This window comes from Muscardinus avellanarius (genome assembly GCF_963383645.1).
Source record: "Muscardinus avellanarius genome assembly, chromosome: 12".
In the NCBI taxonomy this organism is placed as follows: Eukaryota; Metazoa; Chordata; class Mammalia; order Rodentia; family Gliridae; genus Muscardinus; species Muscardinus avellanarius.
The window spans coordinates 27,555,376-27,567,577 of NC_137798.1; the positions used below are offsets into that span (position 1 = coordinate 27,555,376).

General features: G+C 52.8%; 1 protein-coding gene across 1 annotated transcript; it reads left to right on the forward strand.

Annotated features, from left to right (window-relative positions):
• Window positions 1-2,249: 2,249 nt before the first annotated feature.
• LOC308270947 (NUT family member 2G-like) lies at window positions 2,250-11,455 on the forward strand (the record flags this gene model as incomplete). The annotated part of the gene is made up of 10 exons (XM_080707091.1): window positions 2,250-2,345; window positions 2,528-2,649; window positions 3,296-3,409; window positions 3,830-3,958; window positions 5,974-6,708; window positions 7,762-7,890; window positions 8,897-9,048; window positions 9,467-9,762; window positions 10,028-10,144; window positions 10,904-11,455. The coding sequence occupies 10 exons, from the start codon at window positions 2,250-2,252 to the stop codon at window positions 11,453-11,455; spliced, it is 2,442 nt and encodes an 813-aa protein (XP_080563217.1).
• Between the last annotated feature and the right edge of the window lie 747 nt (window positions 11,456-12,202).

A 12,202-nucleotide genomic window follows, 5' to 3' on the forward strand; every position in this document is an offset into this window, starting at 1 on the left:
CTTAATTGCTCCTCTCTAGGGTCCCTTCTTTATCTAGAGTTCCTGCTGTTACCCATTTCTCCCTAACATTGTTGGACCAAGATGGTCCTTCTCTTCTCTCTTATATTTTAGGTATAGGAAGTCATGGCTATAAATATCTCTATATATTGTCCCAATCATATATTAAACTAAAATCTGATGTCCAGGATTTCTCAGAGGAATACCTGTCCTATTTGGCTGCTGCTAGCTATTGTTGCTGTGGCCATGGTCGCCACTGTGACCACGGCCCTATGTTTTTCTTTATGCATCACTATAAATTGTATTGTATTAGCCAGGCATGGTGGCACACGCTTGTAATCCCCGAGCTTGGGAGGCAGAGACAGGAGGATCGCACAGGTTCAAAGCCAGCCTTGGTGGCTTAAGAGAACCTGTTTCCAAATAAAAAACATAAAATAGGTCTGGGAGTGTAGCCCAGAGGTAGAAGGGTTTCCAGGAACCCCAGTGCCACCAAAATAAATAAATAAATAAATAAATAAATAAATAAATAAATAAATAAATAAAATTGTATTTTATTATATAAATAATACAGTATTTTGAGCAAAGAGTTCTATATTATAATTCTTAGAGGTATTCTTCCTGATTTTTGAACAAGGGACCCCAAATTTTCAATTTGTACTTTATTTCACAAATTTTGTAGTCTGGTTGGGAATCTTGAACCCATAAGCTAAATTGGAAAGAAATCAGAAGACAATCAGAATGTTGTAAAAAGTGTTTCTTGCTTTGCATATTAGAAAACCAACTACTACTTTGGGTTCTGCAAGTTGCTGAGGTGTGTGTGTGTGTGTGTGTGTGTGTGTGTGTGTGTGTTCCTTCAGGAAAGAATGTTATAAATAACAAAAGCAGATCTTCAGAAAGGAGCATCCTGCAAAGTCCAGTTTAATCCATGTTAGTATGGATTTAGTGTCCCTTGATGCACTTTCAACCAGGAATCCTATCGGAGTAATCAAAACCCAGATAGGAACTCAGCCCAAGCACCCCATCTTTGCTTGTGAAGAGACCGAAGGTGGCGCAGATCACCTCAGAGCTTCATCGCTGTGGACATGAAGATGTCCTTGGAGTCCCATGGTGCAAGATGATTTCTCTCCACCCTCACCCCGCTCTAACTCTCACACTCCCAGTCCTCTATAAAATTTTCTGATATATTATACAAAAGAATTCCAAAACGGAAATAACCATCAAAAATTCTTTTGTCCAACTTCATTTTATAAAGAAAGTATGTGCAAGATGCCAGTAAAAAACAATTAAAGAAATTTGAAGGAAAAGAAAGAACCTGCTTTCCCTCACTTCCTTCTAGCATCCCAGCTCCCGCCTGCTCCTCGGGGGCAGATTGCTGAGCAAAGAGCAACTGCTTCTCAGCACAGGCACCCGGGGCTCTGCAGCGTGGTCAGGGAATCCTTGGTCTAGTCAGCCTGTTCCAGAGCAGTTGCAACTGGTGTAAATGCCTGACACTCTGGCAGGTGAGGAGACGCAGGTTGAGCCACTGTTGTTCTACCAGCACATCCTTCCTGCCCCGCTGGCTGCTGCGGAGTGAGTCAACCTAAAGTGAGGGACTGGCCTCCATTCCTATGGTCTCTCAGGGCTTTCCAAAGAGTAGGAGAACCCATTCTGCATCCCAGTGGACATGCTTTGAAGGAAGAATACACACCTGGCAACCATCACTCATACAAAAATACTGAAACTGAGACTGTCCACCTGCAAGTGGACAAGTCCATGGAGGATCACGCAGGTTCGAAGCCAGCCTCGGTGGCTTAAGAGACCCTGTTTCCAAATTTAAAAAAATATAGAAAAATAGGCCTGGGAGTGTTGCCCGGTGGTAGAAGGAGTTCCAGGAACCCCAGTACCACCACCACCAAAAAAAAAAAAAAATTATATATATATATGGTTAAGATATAGGACTGAGGGTGTAGCTGGAAGGTAGAATGCTCCAAGGTCCATCCCTCATACTGCAAAAAAGAAAAAATATCCCCCAAATACACCCAACACAACTTAGTCTCATAAAAAACAGGAATGAATTTCTCTTAATTCCAATATCGAGACACCATCACAAACCTGTGAATACATCAGAGTCTCACCATCCAATTTAACACAACCCCCAAACTATAAGTTCATTACACACTACAACGACCCCACCCCTGAGGACATACAATAAATCTCTGAATTCCCACCTTGCAAAGAAGGCAAATAAGAACAACAACATATTTCATTGGGAAATGACTAACCCACAACTCCCGTGCCCCCAATCAAAATCCCCACTTTCCGGCGTCCACGAAGGCCCACCTCAGAATTGCACACACAGAGAGCCCGCAGTAAGCTTTTCTCCCGGGACACCCAGGTCTCCACCAATCTTTATTGGAAGCTCCTTTGAGTCAGCGGGCGCCGCCCGTGCACAGCGGCCTCTCCCTGGTCCTGGCCCCAGCTGACAAGCCAGGCTGCAAGGGCCCAGCCAGGCTCAGGGCCTCCACCCAGTGGCCATTACCTCTGCGCCCAGGCACCGGCTCCCGAGGCCGTTGGTACCAGCCCTGTGCTCACGAGCCTGCACAACGCCCACGCGAAGCCGCAGTGGATGCTGGGAGCTGTTAAAGCGGGCGTGCGCATGCCCCAGGGTGAGCCGTAGGAACGGTGCGTGCATGCGACAGGGTGACATCGGTGGGCATCCTAAGCATGCGCGAGGGAAAGCCTAGCCCGGGAGATCCTGCAAGACTGGCTGTAATCGCCAGGCCTTATGATTGAGGCAGCACATTTTCATGGAGCGTCTGTGGCTGCCTGTCTTAAAACACATAATTACAAATAAGCCATCCATACATTCCATACCCCTCTCAATGAAACGCGTCGCACAGGTCCATCCTGAGCCGAGTGCTTTATTTAATTTTGTACTGGAGATTGAATCCCGGAGCATTCTACCACCGAGCTACACCCCAGCCCTGTTTTTTAATTCTTTATTTTGAAACAGGATCTCTATAAGTTGCAGAGGGCCTAAGTAGCTGAGGCTGGCCACAAACCTGCAATCCTCTTGTTTCAGTTTCCCAAGTACTGCGAATACAAGCATGTGCCACCATGCCCAGAAAGCCCAGTGCTTTTTATCCACTTTAGACTGTGTTTTGATTCTTGCTCACTCCTTAAAAAAAAAAAAAATGTCCTTTAAAGATTCCTAGTCCTTCTGAAGGTTCCATTAAAGGACAGTTCTGGAAAGAATTTCAGGTCTGGGAAACACTCTAAAGACGTGATTTGTTCCTATGCCAACGGCTGTGTTTTTTAGTCAGACTATCATGCTGAAGAATGAAGACTGCACCATGGACATTTACTGGCAACACAAGGATTGCTTTGGAAAACACCATGCACCCAGCATGCAAATACCCAGCTCTCCTGGGATGTATGATCCTCCTTCAAACACCATCCTCGAGTCTCCCTGAGAAGCCCTGTATTCATCTGAATATGTGTAGCAAATTTCTCTCATAAGCTGCAACCATGACTGGAATTAGTTAAGTGCCCACCTCTACAAGAGCAGCAGGGTAGAATGAGTGGACTCAAGTAAGGTTAATCAAGGAAGAATGGAAGGAAGATGACTTCCTTGTGCGATGAAACTGAGAAACCTTTAAAATGGTCTAGAGGCACACACCAACTATGTTGCCAGTGTATTCTGAGAGGGGAGTTGAAGTTCTTGCCTAACTGCCAGAGCTCTCATTGGAATGTTCCCTCTCCCACTCGGCCATGCTGCCCAGCCCCTCCCCCACCATAGAATGTCTGGGCCCTACATTCTGTTCCTATTTAAATTCAAACTTTACCTGCCCAGCTCTAGTTGGACCTCGAGCATCGGCTGGAGCCAGCTCAAGCTCTGGGTCCTGCAGTTGACTCTTCTGACTGTGGAGGACATCAGTGTCAAAGTCAGTGTTAAAGCGTGTGGGGATGATTTTAGAAGCAGGTAAGCCTGGAGGGTCAGGGGATTGTTATCTGTATACCTGCCACTCCTTAAATCTTTGAGAATTTGAATTTGGCACTTACCCTGGGGACAACTGACTAAGCTGACCTAGAGGAAGGAGAGAGGGATGTGTTTCCCCAAGGGTAGCTCACTTAGAGATATGGGGGAATCCTCCAGCAGGATGTACTACTTATGAGAAGGAGAGGGATTCTTTGAGGTAGATCAAGATGCCTTGGTGGAAATACAGTGGGTCAGGAAAAAGACAGGATTCAGGTGACTTTAGTCTTCCTAGATAGAGACAGGTCACCTCAACAGGTTTAGAGGTAGTGGCGGGAGTGTGTCACAGTGTGACCTGGAGGGGGTTCAGTGGGAAAGCTTGAGCCCCAGGTCCTTTCTCAAGACACCTAGAACTCCCCGTGATATCTTTCTAAGGGGCTTGAGAATAGTATCCTAGCTCTTACGGGACACTGGTGAGAAATGCTGTTAGCCAGGACATTGCTTGATGAGGTTCTCTCTTACGACACTGGTGATGAAACCTCTCTGTGAGGGCTCTCCAACTGCCATAGCCCAGACCCCCTTGGCCTCTTCCTTCTCAGAAGGAAGCTTCTTCTTCAGCCTAGGCAACTGATGTCTTTGATTTCACTGGTGCAGGGCAGCTGGGAGACCTCAACCAACATAGTGCTGGGGCCTCCCTGAATTGCTGGATTGTTGTCGCCCTACGGACACAGGGCTTCAGAGGTTCTCAATCTTTCCACTCTACTGTGTATGTTCAACCTTCCTTGTACAATTGACAGGAAGACTTTGCTCATCTTCCTTGTCTGCTACTTTGTGATCAGGGAACAGATGTGGGTACACCTAGCTTTCTGGAAGCAGGTTCTATGACTGCTGGAACCTTCCAGGGGAAAGAGACCAGCATAGAATCAGGAAGATCCCTGTAATTGCGACTGTTATGAGAAGTCACATTAGGGCCTCTTGTAAGGGGAATGCTTTATGGCCCTTGCTCTCATCCACTGGTCTGCATCAAGGCTTAATGGATAGGCAGGTGTCCTTGTCCCACCTGGTAGCTGGCTCCAGCCTGGTTTCTGTGAGCCTTTCCTGTTCATTATTGGAAGCTAAAAAAGAAAACAAAACAGAAAGGATGGGTGAACAAACAGGTCTTGATTGGATCCATTTCCCACAATGAATTCTGACATGACTAGTGGTTGTTAATACCTCTGGTGACCATCCCTGACAAACCCATGGCACCCCCCCCCCACACACACACACACCTTTACCATCCTAGGCGGCAGCTGCTGCACTGCAAGGACCTGATCTCAGGGACCCAATGTCTAGCCCACTCACCTCTTTCCTGGAAACAGACCTCCCCATGTATGGCAAGCCCCACTGCTGGGGACAGGGTGGCCAGAAATGTACCCACCTTGATCTTTGCTGTGGAAGGAGCCAGGAGAAGCATCCACCTTCATTACTGATTTCCCTTCAGGGTTCCTCATGCAATGTCTAAGGAGCGATTCCACTGATGTGCCTTTGTTTCTACGTGATAGGTTGGGGGAAGAGAGATGACTATTAGGAGCATCAGCAAAACAGACACTAAGGGAGTGAGGGCGCATCACCCTTTGAACCTGTGGCCAACCTATAGGCTCATAGAGTGCCGGGGCCAGGCCGAGACAAGGTCCCTTTCCCACAGGTGGGATGCCTAGATGGCATCACTGAGCAGAGTCCACAGATCCATTTCTAGGGAGATGCCTGGGCAGGAGGCTCCAAAGCCCGCAGCGGGTCTCAAGAGGAGGGAAGGCCTAGGTGCTGCTCCTGGCAGACAGTGGTCTGGAAGTCTGAGTGGACTTGGAACCAGGTGTTTGCCGGGATACTTCTGAACAGTTGGAAAACAGCATGAAATCCAATCAGAAACACAAACTGCCCGATGCCCCTGCCCCAGTGGCCTGAACTGCTGAGCTTCCTCTCTCACTCCCAGTGACCGAGGGGCTGTGCGTTGCTCTCCAGCTTCCACTTCTCCTCCTCAGCTCAACCCTTTCCTCTGTCTCCACAGCATCTACAGCTCTGGGACAGAACATGGTCCTGAACCCTGCGGCCTCCATGTCTCCATTCGCTGGCCTGCCCCTCGTGCCAGCTCTCCCTGTCCCAGCAGTCCAGTGGTCCTGGAAGCAGCCCCCAGGCCCCTTCATGCCTGCATCGAGCTCTCAGGGGAGCACACAGCTGCAGCCTGCCCATCCCACGACACCTTCTGTCGCGGGAGCTGGTGGCCATGGGCCAGGTGGGCCTGGGTCTTTCAACCTCATCTTCCAAGTTGGGACAGAAGTGCGGCCAGCAGGGCCTCCAAATACTCAGAATGTTGTCCTCACTCAGGCCCCGGCCAGTTGGAGTGCCCTCAATGGGACTGTGGTGCAACCCGCTCCCATCCTCATGGTGATTCCTGCCCCAGTGACCATTGTGCCTGCCTCGGACAGCGCCAAGCCCCAGCCCTCAGTGGGTAGCTCGACCCTGGGCCTCGCCCCTCAGGGCCCACCACCGTTAGCCACCCTGGCCCCCATTGCATCTCCTATGACCGGCGAGCCATGGCCACACCAGGCAGGTGGAGAGGGCAGCCTGGCCAGCTCCCAGGACGGGGCCTCCACGGATGGCTCCTGCAGACAGTACAGTGTCTACGAGAACTTTCTACACTGGCAGCACATCAAGACCCTTGTGTGCAGGAACCTCCCCGGGACGCCTGATGTGAAGGCACTCTCCTGCTTCCTCATGTGAGTGCCCCCATGGCCTGGGGCTCACCCTGAAGTTCTGCCCGAGTGGACATGTGGGCTGGGGGCCTGGGCTGGAGAGTGCCAAGGATGGCCGGTCAGGAGGGGAAGGGCAAGCTGAGTGCCGCGTGCCAGTACCATGCCTCTAGGGCCAGGCAGGAAGTGTGCCTTCTCCCGCTGGTCCTCAGCCCCGGGAGTGCAGCCATTGTTCCTCAGCTGTCATCACCACCATTCAGAGGACTTAGTCAGAGAAGACACCTAGTGCAGTGGGGGCCCAGAACTGAGTCCTGACTCCGTAGCTGGTCCCTTCCCTAGTATTTCAACTTCAACAGGGACCTGATGGTTGGTGCCCAGAGGACAGCACAGCCAGGGGAAAAAAGAAGTGCTGGGCTGACAGATGACATAAAGACGCCCACTGAGTTATTCTGGAGAACCCCCTCTCCATGGCACCCTGGGGTACACAGGCTCCACTTAGATCTGAGGTGGTTTATGTCCTCTTCCAGGACTTTGACCTGCTCTTTGGCCTTTCTGTGCACTTCTATATTCCATACGGAGCACCTGTGCTGGGTGGTTCAACCACAGACACACGTTTCGCACATTTCTGGGGTTGGTGTCTAGTGAAGCTCCTCCTCCTGGCTTGAGAAGACGTATGCCCCACTCGTCCGCACTGGCGGAACTGAGTGTGTTTTGGTCCTCTTCCTCTGCATGCACCACTGACATCTTGAGACCCTGCCCTCAAGACCTTACCTGCCCCTACACCCACCCAAGTCCCCATCTGCAAACATCTTCCCTATATGTGCACATACGAGGTAGGGCTTCAGCACAACTGTGGAGGACACACCACATGTCTACCACACACAGCAACGCAGGACTCAGAGCCACCTGAGAGAGGCCAACGCAGCCCTAACTGGTAGGGGAGGCCTGTGGGAGGCCGAGAACATACCTTGTAGGGGCAGCTGTCCAGGCAGTAACACGGAGGCATGCGGCTGTGCTGACCTGGGGCCCCTGGGCTGGAGGGCGGGCTGGGGGACCGTGGCTGACCCTGAGCAATTGCAGCCCCGTGCTCTGGACCCTGTCGCGACGGGAGCCCACCATGTCTCTGGAGGACGGGCTGTGTAGGGGCCTGCAGGAATGGCAGCGAACGAGCAACTTTGACAAGATCATCTTCCACAAGATGGCGGAGAAGTGAGTCAGAGCCCCTGGCCGCCCAGAGCTGGGGTGCGAGGACTGCACAGGGGCATGGTGCGGCTGGTAACAAGCCCTGTTGGGAGAGTCCACTCCTACAGGCCCGAGCCTGCATGCCCTGCTGCCCAGGCACTGTCTCCCTCCCTGGAGGGCTGGGGTTCCAAGTTTGGGCCCGTGATGCTCCAGGCTCCCTAGTCTTGGGTCCACACTGGCTTTGAGGCTCCGGGTCAGGGTGGGAGGCCTAACACAGCCAGCCAACGTGGTCTCCTGTGCAGCGGGGCTGCACATATGGGACACTCCACTAGTACATGCCACGCACCGGACAAGGCCTGTTGCCCTTTACAGGGTGGGCCGCCCCTGCTCATCGAGGACACCACAGTTACAGTCTTGCATCCAACAGAGGGTGGGCGTGGGGATAGCATGGTGGGCAAAGCCTACCTCCAGACACCCTGAGGACAAGTCTCTTCCTATGACCTTTGCTCCTTCCTGTCATCCCTGTCACTCAAATGAGCAAACAACAACAACAACTGCACAATCCCTGCCTTCTTGTAATAATCCCAGTCCTCTCTGTTTAGCTTCCACTCTGTGTGACCTCCTCTTGGCCCTTGGCTCCCAGATAATACCTCCAGGGCTCATGGGACAGCCTCGGCATTCCCGAGGTGACAGGACCCTGGTATTCTAGGCCACCAATCACCTCCCTCATGAGTTGACTGGTGTCTTCTTTTCTGTTTGATTCTGGGCAAGGACAGGAGAGTCCTGGAGGAGGGATCCCGCAGGGGACCTGATGAGTTGGCTAGGCCGGCCAGTTTCCCTTGGGTGCTAGGTGACATGGTGGAACTCCAGGAGCTGTGTTCTGCTCGGGCTACAGCTCCTTCCTGGGGCTGCCACAGCATGCACATGCACTGCTCCTACCCCTGCGCTGGGATCCTGCCTCCTCTGGGGATGTGGCTGGCACCCCTGCTGTCGCTTACCTGAATCCTAACCACCTATCATCTCTGTCACCCAGGTTCACGGAATTTGAGGCTGCAGAGGAGATGGAGAATCCCCGGCTGCAGCCTCCTGCAGCCCCTCCTGCAGAATCCCAGGGCCGGCCTCCTGCAGCCCCACCCAGGCAGGACCCCCCGAAGCCCTCAGCTCCCAAGGTGGCCCAGCAGCCAGGTGAGGCTTTCCACATTCCCATAAGCACTCATGAGAGAAGTCAGGGCTCAGGAAGAACTCTGCCCCCAGGAGCACTTTTCCTTCAAGATGGGGCCCTTGTGGTTGCAAGCAGAGCGCACCCCTAGGCTGGGCTCCCTGCTGCCCTTGCTCCTGGACTGCTTGGCTGGCTATTGACCTTGCCAAGTTCAGAGCTCTCTCTCCCTGCACTGTCCACTGGACTCAGTGGCTCCAAATGTCCTCCCACGTGACCATTGTCTTAATGCCCCACCTCATGCACAGCATCCTCTATGGGTCCTGAGGTCAGGATGCCCTGGCTCACCCTGGGCCAGATTAGGTCTTCTGCCTGCCCTGCAGCAAGTGTTTGGGGTGATGCTGGAGCCCTGTGCACACACCACCCTCCTCTTCCTCCCTGTCCTAGTGTGTGTCTCCAGGAAGACTGGTCCCAAGTCCCGGGCTGACCGCCCCCTGGCACCCAAGCGCCAGCTGCCAGCACAGACCAAGGCACCGCAGGAGATCCCTCCTGAAGCCGTGCAGGAAAATATCAACATCATGGAGCACCTGAGTGGGCCTTGTTCCTCAGCCTCAGAGGAGTCTGACACAGCCTGTGAGGAGGACCAAATGCAGCAACTGCCCGAAGGATACAGCGCCAGCTCTAACCCGAACATCATGAGCTACATTGACAAGCTGTGCGCCCAGAAGGACTTTGTCACCAGGGTAGGCTGGACCTGGATCCCTGATATCTGGAGGATTTTGGGAATGGTACCCCGGCCCTTGGAATTAAGCTGGGTCCCTAGTACTAAGTATAGTGAGCATGTGTATGTGTGTGCGTGTGCATGTGTGTAGCTAGTGGTCATGATGACTTAGAAGCCCCCACCCCCCGTAGTACCAGGCTCATTGCTTCCTGTTCTTCCTGGAAGTCTCCTTGGCCTTGGGGTTGCTCCAGGCCACGTATAGCCATGCTTTATCCTTCTTTTCCCAGGTGGAGGCCATCATTCACCCCCAATTCCTGGCAGATTTGCTTTCCTCAGAAGCAGACGTGGATATCTTGGCCTTAACCAAAGAGTTGGAGGAGGAAGAAGAACTGACTTCTGACCAGGTAGGCGCTGGGGCGAGGGTCAATAGGCACACAAGTATCCAGGGGAATACCTGTAAACAAGAAATGAAAGGTAACAGGTAGATCAGGGCATGGTCACCAGTAACGTTAGCAGAGGGGACGAAACCTGGTAGAAAGGAGAGAGGGACACCAGGTGGGACAAGGGAGATGGACCACAAGGAACCAGGGCACAGGGACACCAGCTATACTGGCAAGCAAAGGTTCCTAAGGCAGAAAAGGAAAAAAGGGATACCAGATTAACAGAGGACTGGAGAGCCCGGATAGACTAGGGCAAGAGTGTCACCAGGTACACCTGGGGACGTGAAACACCAGGTAGAACTAGGAGCATAAGACACCAGAAAGACAAAGCTGAGAGGGACCTCACCCTCTAGAAGCAAACTCCAGACAGACAGGGGAGGGAGGATATGCAGTAGACCTGAGTGGAGGAGACCCTACTCTCAAGCTTTGGTCAACCTGGCTATCCCTGTCCTGCTGGAGATTCATGGTTTCCTGAGCATGGCTGCCCCTGGATGGAGTGTTGTGGGGATGGACAAGATGGCAGGAGACAGGAGATCCAGGGAGGGCTGAGGCTGCAGGGCTGAAAGAAGGCCCACCACGTGAGCGGGCATAGACCAAGTCCTTCTCTTAGACCTAGACAGGTGATGCTCAGATCCTCCCTCCTGTCCCAAGCCCCTGGGATCCCAGTCTCTTTGCCCTCCCCCTGCCTGGTGCAGAGTCGGCAAGTCATATTTCCTCCTGCAGCTGGTGGAAAAGCGTCTCCAGTCCTCCAAGAAGAAAGGAGATGTGCGGGGCCAATGGAGTCGCACTGTGCCTGCACTGGACTCAAGAGCTTCCAAGTCTGCGGCCTGTCGAGGTGCAGAGCGAGATGGCCGTGTTGTGCGAGGGTTTAGCACCGAGGCCGGACCCCCACGGATCACCTCCCAGGAACTTGGGAGACACAGGGTCACAGATGCAGATTTGCCTAAGGGTGCTGCCGCAGGCTCCCTTGGTGCTGCCGGGCCCCCCACTGAGGACTGCTCAGCCACCTGCATGAGCCTCAGGCCAAGAGGTGCTGGAGGTCAAGTGCCCCAGCAGGGAAGGAGCCTCCTCCCCACCCTACGTCCAGCCACCTACTCCAAGACGCAAGCTCTCATGGGAGGTGCATCTCGGCTGGCAAAGGCCCCCTGCTCTGGGCCTTCACTGGAGGGGTCTGGACAGCAAGATGAGTCTCTGGGCCTGGCTCGAGGCTCACAGCCTCAGAAGAGGAAGTGTGAGTCATCAGGGCCCCCGAAGAGGAAGAAGAAGAGGCATTGAGGCCCCTGGTGTCAGTGGCTGGCCCCCAGGGTGCTCACCACTCAGGTTGGGCCTTGGCGTGGGTTCAGCCTCATTGCATCCTGAAACCCAATGAATTGAAGGCTCCTCACACTGTGGGGATCCCGCTGGTCCTCAGCATGGGGAGGCAGGGGAGGGTATTGGGAGGGTTGGGGTAGGCAAAGGGTGGGCAGAGGGTGGGCGGGGAATGAGAAAGTTTGGGAGAGTGGGTGTGAGTGGGAAACTGAACCCTGGGGTATTATAATCTGTATAAGTAAAGTTAGTGTGGTTAGCGAATGTGCTGACTCTTGTCTTGGTATCTGTGCTGCTCCTTGGGGTGAGGACTGGGAGGACTGTAGGATCCTTGATTCCAGCTTCTAGGGTGCACAGGCACACTCGGTGTCTGGATGATGCCTTTAGGTTTAGACTGGTCATTCCACTGTTCCTGAGAGAGAAAGATCAAAACTCCCTGAAATTCCATTCATGACCCCACTCACAAGTTCCTGCTTCGTGTAGAGAAACTTCACATCCCTTCATTATCTGTGTCTCTTGGACATCTTTGTGTTACCAATTGTCTGAGAATCTTAGGCTCAATTTGGAAAGCATTCCCAGACAGGCCAGTCCTGCCCCTTGGTGTTAGCATCTTCGTCTTGGAGGCAATTGGATTTCAGTTGTATCAAGAGGCAAGTTGCGGTCTGACGCAACTCGCGTGGCTGGTCTTCCCATTGTGCACCCAGATGCAGGAGCCAG